This window comes from Symphalangus syndactylus, chromosome 24 (genome assembly GCF_028878055.3).
Source record: "Symphalangus syndactylus isolate Jambi chromosome 24, NHGRI_mSymSyn1-v2.1_pri, whole genome shotgun sequence".
NCBI classification, from domain to species: domain Eukaryota; kingdom Metazoa; phylum Chordata; class Mammalia; order Primates; family Hylobatidae; genus Symphalangus; species Symphalangus syndactylus.
In genome coordinates, this window is record NC_072446.2 from 26,594,905 (window position 1) to 26,609,918 (window position 15,014).

Here is a 15,014-nt window from a genome sequence, read left to right on the forward strand (position 1 = left end):
TCCAAGGCCAGCAAGAGTCTGGCTTTTGGGTTGGGGACAGGCACAGCTCCCAGTCCTCTGATCCCCAGAGGTATCCATGCAAGCCCTGCTGGGGGAGTTTGGAGCTAGGGGATGCAGGGCCTTGGACTCTTCGGACCTCCTAAGCCCAGGCAGAGGCCACCAGGGACCCAGCTGTGTGGGACCCCAGATGGGGGAGTGAAGGCCCAGGGGCCATGAGAAGGAGCTGCTGGAGGGAGGGGAGTGTGGTCCCAGAAGTAGCTCCAGCTGCCTCAGCCTTCTCTGCCCTCAAGACCCTCACACATTCTTGGGGGGGTTTCTGTATTTCCTTTTACAAATGAAACAAGGTGGCAATAGGGTGAGGGGTGGGGTTGGGAAGGCATCAGGACCTATATACATGGGACTTGGAGGGAGTTTGAGGTGATGAGTTAGGGACAGGCAGGGAGGGGAGCCCTGGCAGAACCATAATCTTCCTATGTCAGTGGCAGCCGGGGTCCCTCTCAGGCCCCAGGGGCCCGAGTCCCAGCAGTCCAGACCAGCACCCCTGGGGCTCCTCCTCCCCGCGGGATATGTTAAGTGGGGTGAGGCTCGCGGCTAGGACCCTGCTCACGGCCCGAGTCCCGGTCCTTGGCCTCCGAGGAGGACGATGAGGAAGAACCAGAGCTGTGGCTGCGGCCTGACTGCCGGTAGGCAGCACTCAGCTCCTGCAGCCGTTCAGGTGTTGGCGCCCACTTGGCAAAGCCAGGGTCGTTCTGTAGGAAGAGCACGGCCGTGTTGTGGACGGCCTTGTAGTGCATTTCCTCCCTGCGAGCAAAGACAATGGCTCAGGGTGGGGCTGGGCCTGGCCTGGCCAGCCCAGCCTCCTTCCCCTGCCCTCCCTGGCACCCACTTCTTGCAGATGTGCTGGGAGCCACTGCGGTACTCATGCTCAAAGGCAGGCAGGATCAACTGGTGGCGTTTGAAGCGGCTCTGCTCCATGCGGGTGAGCGCTGGTGTTGGGGGTTCCCGCCACTCAGGGATGAACACGATGAAGGACAGGGGCTCCGGTGAGCTCTCAAGCAGTCTCTGTGGAAGGGGACACAGGGTGGACGTCAGGGACTACCTCCCAGGTGGCTGGCAATCCTGCCTGTTGCCCACCCCTCGCCCTGGCAGTGCACCCACCTCAAAGTGAGAGACCATGGCATCCATGAGCTCCTCGCAGAAGGGAGGGTTGGCCTCAAATGAACCACTCAGTGGAGCAAAGTCTAGGCAGGGCCTGGGGACGGGAGTGAGCATTCTAAGTCCCATCAGGACCCAGTCCCTCAACCAGAAACAGGTGCCACCCCCAACCTGAGGCAGCCACACTGAAGAGATGGCCTGTCCAGAAGCCAGCATTCGCTCTAATTCATTGGGGCACAAAGCATGACTGTCTCCACTGAATGAATGAGGACAGTGAGTGAGACTCAGGCTGGGATGCCCATGTTCACCAAACGAATTCAAATCCAGTTCTGAGCCCACCAGCACCACAGCAGAAGCTACACCCAGGATCCCCAGCTGCTGAGCTCTGGACCTCTGGAGGTCCTGACCATTCTTCCTTCTGGAGACAGCATTACCTTCTCTAATCTGTGCTCACCTCCACCCCTAGTTTGTAAGACCTCTGAGATCTGTGGCCCCATTTCTCACTACTCTCAGGGCCTGGGACCACGTGTTCCTATTCCACCCTGAACTGACTCACTGAGAAACCCACAGGCCAGCTTAGGGGTGTCACATGCCTGCCCACAGAGCCAGAAAAGCTCAGGCTCCCAAAAGTTAAGCAACATGTCCAAGGTCACATAGCTGGTAAGAGGTGGAGGCAGGGACTCCACCCAAGCCTGCCTGACACTACAGCCAGCAGAGGCGGGCCCTGTGCTCTGGAGGACCACTTCCCTGGCCTGGGTAGAGGGCAGCCCTTGGCCCTCACCCGCGGGAGCCAAAGTAGCCGTCTGTGTCGGGGAAGGCAGAACAGTACTGGCGGAAGTAGCAGTTGAGGGGTGAGGCGAAGCACTCGAAGCTGACGCCAAAGAGTCGATGGAGGGCCTCAAAGACGTGCACAGGCAGCGATCCCTGCAGGCCAGTCCCCTCGTAGAGGCCCACGCCAAACATCATCTGTGGAGTGGCCACAGTCAGCACCTGGGGCTCACCCTCCCTGTTCCCTCCTGGGGAGCCCTCCCTGCTGCCCCAGGCCTGTCTGTACCTGGTACCGTCGGAGAAGACACCAGACCCGGGGCAGGAACCTCTCAAAGGCAGAGTCATCAATGCAGCTGTAGCGGTAAAGGAGCCACTGTGGAGTGGGACAGAGAGGAGTGGCCTTCAGCAGTGCTCCCTCATGTCCTCATCACTGGCCTCCTACTGGGGACTCTGCTCAGGAAAGATCCTAGGCCCTGAGTCACGCCATCAGCTAGGGCCTTCCTCCCCACAGCTCTTACCAGCTTGCTGAAGTAGTTGCGGCTGACCTTGACCATCTCTCCCTTATACCGGATGCAGACCACGTTGTTCTCCATGTGCATCTCCACGCTGGGCATGGGGGGTGCAGACACAGCCAGCCGGACTGGGTAGCAGTACACTAGGCGGGGCTCCACCTCAGGGGCCTCCACCTCCTCTGTGGGCAGGGAGAGCAGTGAGGGACCACACTCCTCAATTCTCACGCTGCAGCCACTGTGGGCCACATGCTTTGTACCAAGAGAGGGAAGTCCCATTCCACAGATCAGTATACTGTGGCCCAGTTCAGTAGAAAGGGAATGAAAAGCCATAAAAAGAAACCAGCCAGGCAACTGGCTGGGGCAGAAACTGGTGGCCTGTGTCAACACACTCAGTACCGAAGCAGGCCCCCATATGCCATGCCTTGGGCTGGTAGGCAAGAAGGCTCAGGCCTATGGGTCGTGCTGCCAGGCAGAAGAACAAGTACTGCATCACCGTCATCGTAATAGCGACGATCCCTTATTTGGGGATCTTTTGGGGCCACATGGTTTACTTGAGTTACCCGTGAGTACTCACAAAATCCTACCACCAGGTGCTACACTTCAGTCTGGGGAAAGTAAGGCTTGCAGAGAATGGATGTAAATTCAGGTACACCTAACTATGACTCCCAGCCTATCTTTCACCGCCACCATCTGGCTCTCCCTTTATCACTTCTCCCTGTTTCCCAGAGAAGTAGAGCCAAAGGACACAGAAGGTTCTGCCCCAAACCAGTCTCTGGCCTTGAGGCTCAGTCTCACTTGTCCCTTCCATCAGGGTACAGAGCTGACGGCATCACAGCTGGCTCCTCCTCCACCTTTCCCTACCTGAGATGTTGTTTTCCTTGAGGATGGCAAGGTGCTTCTCTCGGATCCGTTTGACGTACTCCAGGGAGATGTGGTAGATCTTACTGCAGATGCCTTCCACGGAGTCCTTGGCTGCGGCCGAGACGTGGGGGCCACACTGCCTCCGCAGGTGCTCCAGGCGATCCTAGAGGAGACAATCTGGATCAGGGCGCTAGTGGAGGCCAGAGGGGCTCAGCTGGGCTGGCAGGTAACCGCAGGGCTGTTGGAGTCCAGCAGTCCTTGTTTTGAAACCAGCTCTGCTGCTGACTAGCTGTGTCACTTGGACAAATCCCCTGGCTTCTCTCAATCTTATTCCTCAAGTGTCAAGGGGACACGAGATACCTAACAGGGCAGTTTGAATATTAAATGTGATCATTTCCCTTAAGGGCTTACCAAATGCCTGGCATACAGTAAGTGTACAGTAAATGCCAGTAGCTTTTGTTGGGGTTACACTGCTAGATCCCGTGATAATTACTGGAGACACAGGCAAACCAGCACAGTCCCAGCTTACGGTGTTTGCAGCCTATTGGGGAAAGACACAATTACGAAACAGGGTGCTTGGTTGCTGCAGACTTGAGATTTGAGCTTTTAGCTACTTGCAAAGATGACTGTCGGGATTTGTAATTTTGCTGAATCACACGTGTAAAACTGAAGAGTGAGAATGAGTCACTGTGGCTAGTGAGTACACCTACCTTTGTCACTCTCTACGTGTCAAGTACACAGTTACTATCGTGAAGTGCGAAACCTTGTCTCTTGTGAAATATGGTCCTGAAAAGAAAGCCCATTGCTAGTGCTGGTGGAGAGGTTTAAGAAGTGATAGGTTTTGGCCAGAAAACAGAATTGTTTTGGACACATTAAGAGTAGGGAATTGAATCTGATGGTAGCTCGTAACTATGATATGAACACACACACCCAAAAAAGCAGGCTGTCAATCTGTTTCCAAAAATCTACTCAAGGGAGATGCTGAACATTCATTAGGCTGAAAGGCAGCTATCTGTGGTGTGTGGCCAAGCATAAGACTCCATTAAGACTGTTAACGGAAATGTTCTGTGGGAGAAAGCCAGGAGCCTAGAGAAACATCTCCACAGTCATGAGTTTCGGGACTGACGAATGTCGAACGTCTGCCGTATTGCACAAGAATAGGCCACTGGGGGAGGCCTTGCCCAGCCTGGACAGGCAGAGTAGGCTTCCTGGAGGAAGTGGCCACAGAGCCCTAAAACTGGCCTTCTCACCCGGGGACCCACTCACCATGTAGTCCTCCTTGGAGGCTGAGTGGTCCTTCCGAAGCCAGCTAAAGGTGTCTTCCACATTCCATTTGACCACCTTCCTACTGTCAGGGGATGCACTCCTGCCAGTCAAGGGGAGGGCAGAAGAAAGGAATGGCTCGGCTCCACCCTCCTCATCCCAATTCCATGGGCTCGCTGGGCATCAACCCCTGGCTTCCATCACAGCCCTTGTTCTGCCTTTGGGAGCTGGCCCCACTTCTGCCACCGAATGCAATGACAGCCCTGCATGAGACTGGGCAAGATGGCCTATGAACTCCCACTTTAATTACAGACCCATCTTGCCTGGGGCAGGTGACAGAGGCAAACCTGGACTCGATGAGCCGCCTGGCAGCCTCCGCATATTTAAAGAGCAGGCGCTTGGCTTCCTCCCGGAACTTGATTCGGGATAATCTGCGTTAGAGAGTGGGCAGAGTTAGAGCCCTTCTATACATGACTGGGCACAGAAACCAAATGGCCCAGGGTCATCCCCAGCTGTGGGGCTGTACCTGATGGGAATGTCGTTCATGATTTCACGAAACATGGAAGGTGACACGACTGGTTCACAGTTGCTGGGCAACAGGGGGTCAGATCCTTTGTCTACCACCTTGCGCTCCAGCATCCAGCGGTTGAAAGACTCCCGTGGAGGCTCAATGCCTGCAGGACAGGAGAGCTGCTGAAGGCCTGAATTTACTCAAGCAGTCCCACTTGGAGCTTGGCACGTACAGGAAGCATCGCATTCAGCAGTAAGCAAGACACAGTCCTACTTCAGAAGCTTCTAGGCTGCATTTCCCAAAATACATTCTAAGAATCACTAGTTTTATAGTGTTAGTAAGTATCTAGCCAGGTGTAGTGGCTCACACCTGTAATCTCAGCACTTTGGAAGGCTAAGGTGGAAGGACAGCTTGAGCCCAGGAGTTCAAGACCAGCCTGGGCAACACAGTAAGAGCCTGTCTCTGTAACAAAAAAAAAAAAGAAAGAAATTAGCTGGGTGTCCCAGCTCCTCAGGAAGCTGAGGCAGGAGGATCGCTTGAACCCGGGTGGCTGAAGCTGCAGTGAGCTGTGGTCGCGCCACTGCACTCCAACCTGGGTGACAGAGCGAGACCTTGTTTCAAAAGAATAAAAAGGCCAGGCGCAGTGGCTCACACCTGTAATCCCAGCACTTCAGGAGGCCGAGATGGGTGGATCACCTGAGGTCAGGAGTTCGAGACCAGCCTTGCCAACATGGAAAAAACCCATCTTTACTAAAAATACAAAAATTAGCCAGGCGTGGTGGCATGTGCCTGTATTCCCAGCTACTTAGGAGGCTGAGACAGGAGAATCGCTTGAACCCGGGAGGCAGAGGTTGCAGTGAGCCGAGACCGTGCCATTGCATTCCAGCCAGGGCAACAAGAGCAAAACTCCATCTTAGAAAAAGAAAAAAAAAAAAAAAAAAAAGTATTACATAATGTAAAAAAAAAAAAGGGTGAAAGGCCAGAGGATTCTATATTTGAGCAAGGTTAAATAGGTTTCTTACTAATCATAAAAATTAAAAACTAGGCCAGGCATGGTGGCTCACATCTGTAATCCCAGCACTGTGGGAGGCCAAGGCAAGCAGAAGGCTTGAGCCCAGGAGTACAAGACCAGCCTGGGCAACATAGCCAGACCCTGTCTCTTAAAAAAAAAAATTGGCCAGGTGTGGTGGCTCATGCCTGTAATTCCAGCACTTTGGGAGGCTGAGGCGGGCGGATCACGAGGTCAGGAGTTCAAGACCAGCCTGGCCAACATCGTGACACCCCCGTCTCTATTAAAAGTACAAAAATGAGCTGGGCATGGTGGTGTGCACCTGTAATCTCGCTACTCGGGAGGCTGAGGCAGGAGAATTGCTTGAACCGGGACCCAGGAGGAGGATGATGCAGTGAGCAGAGATGGTGCCACTGCACTCCAGCATGGGCTACAGAGCAAGACTCCATCTCAAAAAAAAGAAAAATTAGAAATTACAGTTTATTTAATACTTATCCATTTTACTTAATGCTTATCATAGAATCCTAAGGTATAGATACTCTTGTTTTTTTTGAAATAGGGTCTTGCTCTGTCACTCAGGCTAGAGTGCACTGGCGTGATCATGGCTCACCACTGGGCCCCACTCTGCCATCTCCAAACTGGCCTGGCCAAACATGGCTCTTGCTAAAGGTGGGTGGAAATAAAGGAGGCCGCAGCCCAGAGGCAGGTACCCTCTCGCTGCTGGCACAGCTCCCGGTAGTGCTGCCGAAGCTTCAGGATGAGCTGAGAGCGGAGCAGCTCCACTTCGGGGTGTGGGGGCAGCACCTCTGAAGGCCCCCGGTGCTTGATGACAGCATTGGTCTGGATGTCCAGGTCCCAGTAGACCCTTGGGGCACAGAGAGGAGTGATGAGGATGTCCTGCCCACCCACACCACCCCACAGTCCCAGACAGGCTGACGTTAGCAATGGGTGCCCTCAAGCCAATCAGCAGGGACTCACTCAGTGGGTCGTAGGAGAGCTGCCTGCTGTTTATCTTCAGGGGACGTACCCCACATCTTCAGCATTGGGGTTCCTGGGATACTGGGGGAGCTGGGCACCGACTGGCCTGTGGGTGTCACTGGGATTTCAATCTGTAGTGAAAGTCACAAAGGTGTCAAGTCAGGAGATTCGCCAGAGAGGATCCATCCAATACAGTGTACACCTGGTGAACTGTGTCCCGGGCCCCCCTCCTGGCTGGCCTGCCGATGCCCAGCCCCTGCAGGGAACCTGTGGGCTGCCCGTCTGAGCTGGCTGCTCGGCAGCCGGTTCCTGGCTGCAGACACTCACCTTGGGCTTCTTCACACCATTGCCGCTTGGCTGCTCTTCCGAGAGCTGCCGCTTTCTGGGCTTGTTCTCAGCCGGGGGGGTTTCCACCAAGCTTGAGTCTTGGGGCAGTGGGGTCGCATTCAGCCCCAAAGGGTCCGACTGGTGGAGGGAGACCAGCAGAGTTGCAACCAGGGCCAGCGGCTTAGGAGCCACAGGACTTTGAATCCTCACGCCCTCCCACCCCTGCTCCTACTCCTTAGAGAAGAGCAGAGGGGCTGGGATACAGACAAAGAACACTGGGCTCCAGTCCTTCCTGCAACTTGCAACTGTGCGACAGGGTGTATCACTTCCCTTCCAGTTCTCTCACCTTCAGAATGGCCATGCTAAGCTCTACATCACCACTGAGATTATTAAATGAGTCAGTGAATATGACTTGCTTAACATGGGATCTGGCATGAGATCAGTACTCATCACACATTATTTTCCTCAAGAACAGAATGAATGTGAGGAATAAAGGAAAAGCTCAAAAACTGCTTATTGTTGTACAAAGCAAGGCCCTGTAGATGGGAGTCTTGGTAACATCAAGAGAATGCATGGTGGTGAGTAGTGTGGCCCTGAACTCACAACAGGTGTGCATCCTGCTCTGCGTATTACTGTGAGGTCTCGCGCCAGTCATTCCCCATCTTTGAACCTCAGTGTCTTCACATGCAAAATGGAGATGCCAACTGTCTCAACTGTGCCCAGTAAAGAAATGCTGCCCCAGCTGAGAAAGACCCAAAAGTCCATGTTCCCGCCAGACAGCCCATGCCTGTACTTCCCGTCGTACTGACATGTCAGATCCTAGAATGTTCTTTTCCTCCCCACACTCACTCACTCTCTCACCTTAAACACTCATTCTCAGAGCTTTTCCCATCTCCTTGCCTTCCCCAGAGTAGGTCAGGATCTAGATGTATCCTAACACTATTCCTCATACACAGACCACAACTGTAATCCTACTGTCTCCTGGCAGCCCATGGGTGCTCTGCGACCGTAGGGAGCAAGTCTGCCTTGTTCATTCCTGCCTCGCAGCATAGCACCCACTGTGCAGCAGCTGTGCAATCATCTGTTTACTTGTCAGTCTACCCCATTTGAGTGTAGGTTCCATGAGGGCAGGGGCTGTGTCTGTCTTGCTTGTCATTGTATCTGCAGGTGCCAGCACAGGGCTGGGCACTGAACAGCTGCTCAGGGTACATTTGGGGAAGGCCCAGGTGCCAGAGGCCACTCCGAGACCCCCCACCCTAGGCTGGCACTCACAATCACGTCATGCTGCCCCAGCACGGGCATCTCCCACAGGGACTGGTTGGTGAATCGGTTGAAGTAGTAGGGACGATTCTCCCTCCGGCTCCAGCACTTCTCCCAGCCTGCATGCACCAGCTCCTCTGCAAACAGGCACGGAGCGCAGCCAGGGTCAGGACTGCTCCCGGGGTGCCCTTCCTACCCCACCACCCCACTACTGCTCCCCCTCAGTACCTGGGAGGTCCTGAACCAGGCGGATTGGCTTTGGAGAACAGGGCTGGCTCTGATTGGAGGTACCCGGGGAGTGACTCAGCAGGGACGCTTCCTCCCGGGGGCTGCCGTGATTCTCATTGGCCATCTCTGCACCCACACAGGACCTGCCACACAGAGGACCGAAGAGTGTCAGCTCCACCCCCTCACCCGCCAATTACAATCCACCCAGGGCCCCAGTGACCACCCACGGATGTGGAGAAATCCAATCAGGTCCTATCCTGGAGGGTCAGCATGGTGCCACACAGCAGCCCTGGGACCTAAGCTGCAATTCCAGCTGTTCAATGGGTGCACTCCTGCTTCCTCTGCCTGAAATGCCCCTCCCCCTCTTCTCTGCCTGGCTTGCTACTGGGTTCACAACCTCCAGGAAGCCTTCCTTGACTCTCCCCTCCCCAGGCCAGGTGGTCAGAGCTCCTCCTCAGGGCCGTGAACACCTCTGTCGCAGCATTCAGATGGTATCATCTATCAGCTGGGTTTGTCTCCCCACTAAACTGTCAGAACTTCCAGGAATAGGAACTGCGTCCAATTCAGCTCTCTGCTGGGCTCAGGCGTAGGACCTGGACCCAACAGGAGCACTATTGATTCTGCAAATATTTACAAAGCACCAAGAGCAGCAAACAAGACAGAACAGGGTCTGCCCTTGAGAAGCGATTCCTACAAGAAGGAATAGTAACAACTCTCAGGAGGAGATGGGATTTTACTGCTCCCATCCAGTAAAATCTAAAAGGAACAAAGTACACTAGGGAAGGGCATGGAATCTAATTGGTCACCTTATTTTACACTACATGGCAGGAAGCAGCTATTGCTAAAATAACCAATGCAACCGAGAAGGACTATCTAAGTGACTCCTTCATAATCCCCAGGTGCATATTTACTGTAAGTACCGGCAAGGAGGCCAGTTCCTTCAGATATGATTCCCTACTCCCCCACTCAAAGCACACCCAGCAAGAGCCTCAGGAGCTAAAGTGCTTCTGGCCTGGGGCCGTCAGACAACTGGGAGCTAACTGAGATAGAACTGGTGATGCTAAAGTTGTCTTCAGTAGGTCACACTACCCAAAAGAAATCAAACTTTTACCCACAACAAGACCACAAAGGCAGGCTTAAACATCAGTTATCTTTTCTTTTTTTTTTTTTTTTTTTTTTTTTGAGATGGAGTCTCGCTCTGTCGCCCAGGCTGGAGTGCAGTGGCGCAATCTCGGCTCACTGCAAGCTCCGCCTCCCGGGTTCACGCCATTCTCCTGCCTCAGCCTCTCCGAGTAGCTGGGACTACAGGCGCCCGCCACCACGCCCGGCTAATTTTTTGTATTTTTAGTAGAGACGGGGTTTCACTGTGGTCTCGATCTCCTGATCTCGTGATCCGCCCGCCTCGGCCTCCCAAAGTGCTGGGATTACAAGCGTGAGCCACCGCGCCCGGCCTAACATCAGTTATCTTTTCATGCTGAAATTTTATCAACTCATTGTGGTCACACTGATTATCTCATGCTGATCAGAGGCTCTGATTGGTTGTTGACGACATCATAGGAATCATTGGGACACTGATTTTATTGTACACTCCGTCATAGACATCTTCATTAATTTAGGAAGGGAAAAGTGAATGGTTACTCCATCGGTACAGTTTGGCAGATAAAAATGCAGGGGGCCACAGGACATACGTACAACAAAAAGGGCCTTGGTAACAAAAAGGTTGAGAACCACTGACCAAGGTACGAAAAAAACGAAGCTGCCTTGATTCTCTGGGCAGGAAGAATTCCTGGTGCCTTGGGGGCTGAGCCCACAGGTTTCAAGACTGAATGAAGTCCCCCTTTCTCTCACCCTCTGGGGTCTGCAACGCTAGCATGAGAGGCTTTTCTTCTCCAGCCGGATGGACCCCCACAGGGTCCCACAGAGGCAAGGAAAGGCCTGCAGGAAGACTCAGCACAGGCGGATGGGCTGATCAGCAGTGGAGTGGACGGAGGCCCAGGGGATTCCTTGCATCAGCAGCTGGAAAGCAAATAGGAAAATAGTCACAGGCCTGTGGGATGCTGCAGGGCAGGGACAAGAGGTGCAAAAACAAAGATCAAGTTGGGTGCCTCCAGGGCAGGACACACCGCGAGAAGGGATGATGGAATACAGGGGATGAAAATGATACCTCTTAAGCTTTCTCACCAATAGGTTTGCTTTCATGGGCATGTGACCTGCGCGGCTGCACAGGGATCCACATTCAGGAAAGCCCTGAGCTTGGTTTAAGGCTCTGCTGTCACTGTCTTAAAATTTTTAATAACTTTTTAACAAGGAGCTCACCTTTTTATTTTGCACACTGGGCCCCACAAACTCTGTAGCCAGTCCTGCCAACTGAAGTACCCTTAGGCTGGGCACGGCGGCTTTGGCAACTTGGGAGCTGGGGATTTCTTGAGGCCAGGAGTTCAAAACCAGCCTCAGCAACATAGTGAGCCCCCAGCTCTACAACAAATAAAGCTTTTTGTTTGGTTTTGGTTTTCTTTGAGACGGAGTGTCACTCTGTCACCCAGGCTGGAGTGCATTGCACGATCTCAACTCACTGCAACCTCCAGCTCCTAGGTTCAAGCGATTCTCATGTGTCAGCCTCTCAGTAGCTGGGATTACAGGCATGAGCCACAGCTGGCTAATTTTCTGTATTTTTAGTAGAGATGGGGTTTCACCATGTTGGCCAGGCTGGTCTCGAACTCCTGACCTCAAGAGATCCACCCACCTGGGCCTCCAAAAGTGCTGGGATTACAGGTGTGAGCCACTGCGCCCAGCCCAAATAAAAAAATTGCACCTGCAGTCCCAGCTACTCAGGAGGCTGAGGTGGAAGGGTCACTTGAGCCCAGGAGTTCAAGGCTGCAGTGAAGTATGTTCATGCCACTGTGCTCCAGCCTGGGTGACAGGGCAAGACCTCATCTCTTAAAAAATAAAATAGGCCGGGCACGGTGGCTCACGCCTGTAATCCCAGCACTTTGGGAGGCCCAGGTGGGTGGATCACGAGGTCAGGAGATCGAGACCATCCTGGCTAACACGGTGAAACCCTGTCTCTACTAAAAATACAAAAAAAAAAAAAAAAAAAATTAGCCCGGCGTGGTGGCGGGAGCCTGTAGTCCCAGCTACCCGGGAGGCTGAGGCAGGAGAATAGCGTGAACCCGGGAGGCGGAGCTTGCAGTGAGCTGAGATCGCGCCACTGCACTCCAGCCCAGGCGACAGAGCAAGACTCCGTCTCAAAATAAATAAATGAAAAGAAAAAATAAAGTACCCTTAGAACAGAGAAAAATCAACAAACATACCTATCACTGATCTGGGGGGGCACAATCCTAAGCCTCCCACAGCAAGTCAAAGACACGCTCTGAATAATGTCTTGCAAAAACAAAAACATGCAAACACATTATGTGACACATCTTGTTCGCCTTTATTGAAAAATATTTTCCCCAAGAAACATTCTGTGATATTGATGCACCGGGTACATGAACTTTGCAGAATACGCACAAGCGGCACAGCTTAGTGTGAGGCTAAATGGGGACACTGCAGTATTTCCAAAGCCAGCTGTGCATCAGAATCATCTTGGAGTTTGTAAAAAAAAAAAAAAAAAAAAAAAAAAAAAATTCAGACTCCTGTGCCTCACTGCGCCATCTCAGAAGCCAGAAATACGGAGGAGAGGCACACAAGAATTTGTATTTTTAAAACACACCCTAAAAGTGACTGGGAGACAGGATGACTCATTTTTTCACACTGTTTGAAAAAAATTTACCCATTTTTTGCAATTAAAACCATTTTTAATTTCCTATGTGACTTGAGTGCAGCAGGTCTGTGACCGAAGCACCAGCCCCTGGGTTGGACAGAACCGGATTCCGGGCCCTTCTGCTTTCCGGCTTATAAACCGGAATCACTCGACCGTTATATGTAGAGTCCAGCATTGTACGCTCCCAGTAAGACATAACTGCTCTTAAGATAACGTTTTTATTTATCCTGTGGCTTCCCGACCCCCACGCACACCGCAGTTTGAGAATTACCGCTGCTCAAGAATAAACAACTGTATCTGCGCAACCAGAGGAACCCACCAGAAGCCAGAGTCCGAGTCCGGGATTGGAGGCAGGTGGGGCGGGACCATCTCCGCAATGTGCCAATCAGAATTCTCCGACCCAGTAGGGAGGAGTCAAAGAGCGAACAAAGTACGCAGGCGCGACGGCGCGCGAAAGCGAGAGGCGAACCCCAGCGCGCGCGCGCACCTTCCCCTCCCCCTACCCCAGCGAGGGTGGGCTGTTTGGCGCGCGCGCGCGCCGGCCCATCTCCCGGGCTCCGCCCCCCGCCCCGCCGCGCGCTCCCGCCCCCGGGCTGAGGCGACTCAGAGTCGGAGCCCGACACAAAGGCGGTGGCGGCGGCAGCAGCGGAGGGGCTCTAGAGGCCGCTCCGCTCGGGCTCTCCGGGCCCACCTCCCTCACTTCGGCCACCGGCGCGGCTGCCCTCCCGCGGGTCTAAGATGGCGGCAGCAACAGAGACGGGGCAAGCGGCAGCCCCGAGCAGAAAGCGCCGGAGAGGCCGCCGCCCCCCAGCTTCGGATCCCCAGACCCTGGCGCGGCTCGCTGCGGGACCATGGCTTCCTGGGACTCTTACCTGCCCGGAGCGGACTCGAGGGGACGCGGCTACACGTTCTGCTCGACCGCCCGTTTTGCCGCCTCCGCCTCGCCCTCCCCAGCGCCGCTGCCGCCATCTTGTGTCCCGGGCCGGGACTCGGCGCTGCGCATGCGCTGGTACCGCCTCTGAGGGACCTCGCCACGGCCGCGCCGCCATCTTGAGTGTGGCAGGGTCGGTTGGCTCCTCGCACCCAGCTTGCTTTTGGCCCCCTCCCCTCCTTTCCATCCGTCCCTGCTGTTCTTTGTGGCGCTGAGGAGGGGGAGACAGCTTTGTAGGCCTGCAGGTGGACTGAGGAAGGAATTAATTCACTGGCACGCCCCCGCCTCAGTTTCTCCCTCGAGCACACACGCAGGAGCCGGATGTTCGCGGTGGGCGGTGCGCGGCAGGTTGGACTGAGCGTGCGCACTAGGGGGCGTGGGGCTGTCTTAGAACCTGCTGGGGTCTCGGGCTCTGCCGCCGGCCCAGGGGAGGCGTCCTGGTGACGTAGGCTCCGGACGTAGCATGGACCTGGGTCCTGGCACCCCCGCGGCTCTGCCGCTTCCAGCCAGTCTTTTTCCCTGTCTGGGCCTGTATGCTGCGTGGTGTTGAAATGTTACGAAGTCCTGCCCCATGCCTGGGCTACATACACATCAAACCCAAGCTGTAAAGGCTCTTGAGTAGAAGCAGCTTAAACTAGCCTTGGGGGGCAAGTAATAGAGATGGCTTTTGGCAAAGTTGGGAAATCAACTAAATGCATTGTAGGGACTTTCCAACATTGACATCTGTGGCCATTAGTTGCAGTTCAAAGCCTCACTGAGCCCTCAAACCAGCTACAGCGGGTAGCCTAGCAGGGAACTGGCAGCTGTGAGGTGCTCCTCATCCGGCTCCCTGCAGGATTCTTTTCGGTAGGGCCCTGCAGGCGTCCGAGTGGTAGCTCCACCCATCTCCGGCCTCCCCAGCAAGCAGCTCTTCCAGTGCTAGCTTGGGAAGAGGACAAGCTTGCCACCTGCTGTCAGACCGGCGCTTGTGTGGAGCCAGGGGCTGTAGGTACCCCGGCTGAGTAGCCTCTCAGATGTCCATGGTCCCGGCTGCACGCCAGCGTGGGGGCAGGCAGGCGGACGCTCGAGAAAAACGGAGGCACTGGTATGAGTAGTAATTGAGAACGAGGGTTCAGATCCTCGTCTGATTTCAATCCCTGCTCCTCCACTCAAAATGTGTGGCCTTGAAGGAGTTAACCAATTTAAATTTTAGTTTCCTCAGTGGAAGATAATACATCGCCTACCTCATAAAGGTTTGGTGAGAATTAACTCAGGTGATGCATGTGAAGTCCTCAGCACAATACCTGGCGCTTCCTAAGTGCTGAATCAGCCGTGATCATCTCACAGTGTTGTGAGCATTGCTCCAAGTAGATTTGAGCCCTCCAGAAAGAAGCCAGCTCTATATAGGCACAGCAGTTCTGCCCTCGCAGAGCTTCCCGTTCAGATAAGAGGCCTGATGGGAAACCAGA

General features: G+C 54.2%; 1 protein-coding gene across 2 annotated transcripts; it reads right to left on the reverse strand.

The window, feature by feature from the left end:
* Window positions 1–304: 304 nt before the first annotated feature.
* Window positions 305–14,065, reverse strand: PCIF1 (phosphorylated CTD interacting factor 1). Of its 2 annotated transcripts, none has more exons than XM_063634156.1 (17): window positions 13,508–14,065; window positions 10,608–10,888; window positions 8,873–9,015; window positions 8,657–8,781; window positions 7,385–7,522; window positions 7,058–7,188; window positions 6,790–6,944; window positions 5,086–5,233; window positions 4,907–4,990; window positions 4,563–4,662; window positions 3,297–3,459; window positions 2,442–2,614; window positions 2,210–2,296; window positions 1,937–2,121; window positions 1,159–1,252; window positions 887–1,062; window positions 305–801 (listed from the first exon to the last, which is right to left on the reverse strand). In XM_063634156.1, exons 3-17 carry the CDS (start codon window positions 8,994–8,996, stop codon window positions 570–572), a joined length of 2,115 nt encoding a protein of 704 aa, XP_063490226.1. In that variant the 5' UTR covers window positions 8,997–9,015; window positions 10,608–10,888; window positions 13,508–14,065; the 3' UTR covers window positions 305–569. The 2 variants fall into 2 exon arrangements, with proteins under 2 accessions (XP_063490226.1, XP_055122310.1); XM_055266335.2 differs by having other exon boundaries at window positions 10,721–10,888; window positions 13,508–14,064.
* Between the last annotated feature and the right edge of the window lie 949 nt (window positions 14,066–15,014).

Excerpts from the sequence above, each read along its gene's own strand:
- PCIF1 (XM_063634156.1), bottom strand. The coding sequence starts at position 8,996 with ATGGCCAATGAGAATCACGGCAGCCCCCGGGAGGAAGCGTCCCTGCTG. Across the intron at positions 6,945-7,057 it reads GCTCTCCTACGACCCACTGA|GGTCTACTGGGACCTGGACA; the intron begins GTGAGTCCCTGC and ends CTGTGCCCCAAG. Across the intron at positions 4,663-4,906 it reads AGGCGGCTCATCGAGTCCAG|GAGTGCATCCCCTGACAGTA; the intron begins GTTTGCCTCTGT and ends CTTGACTGGCAG.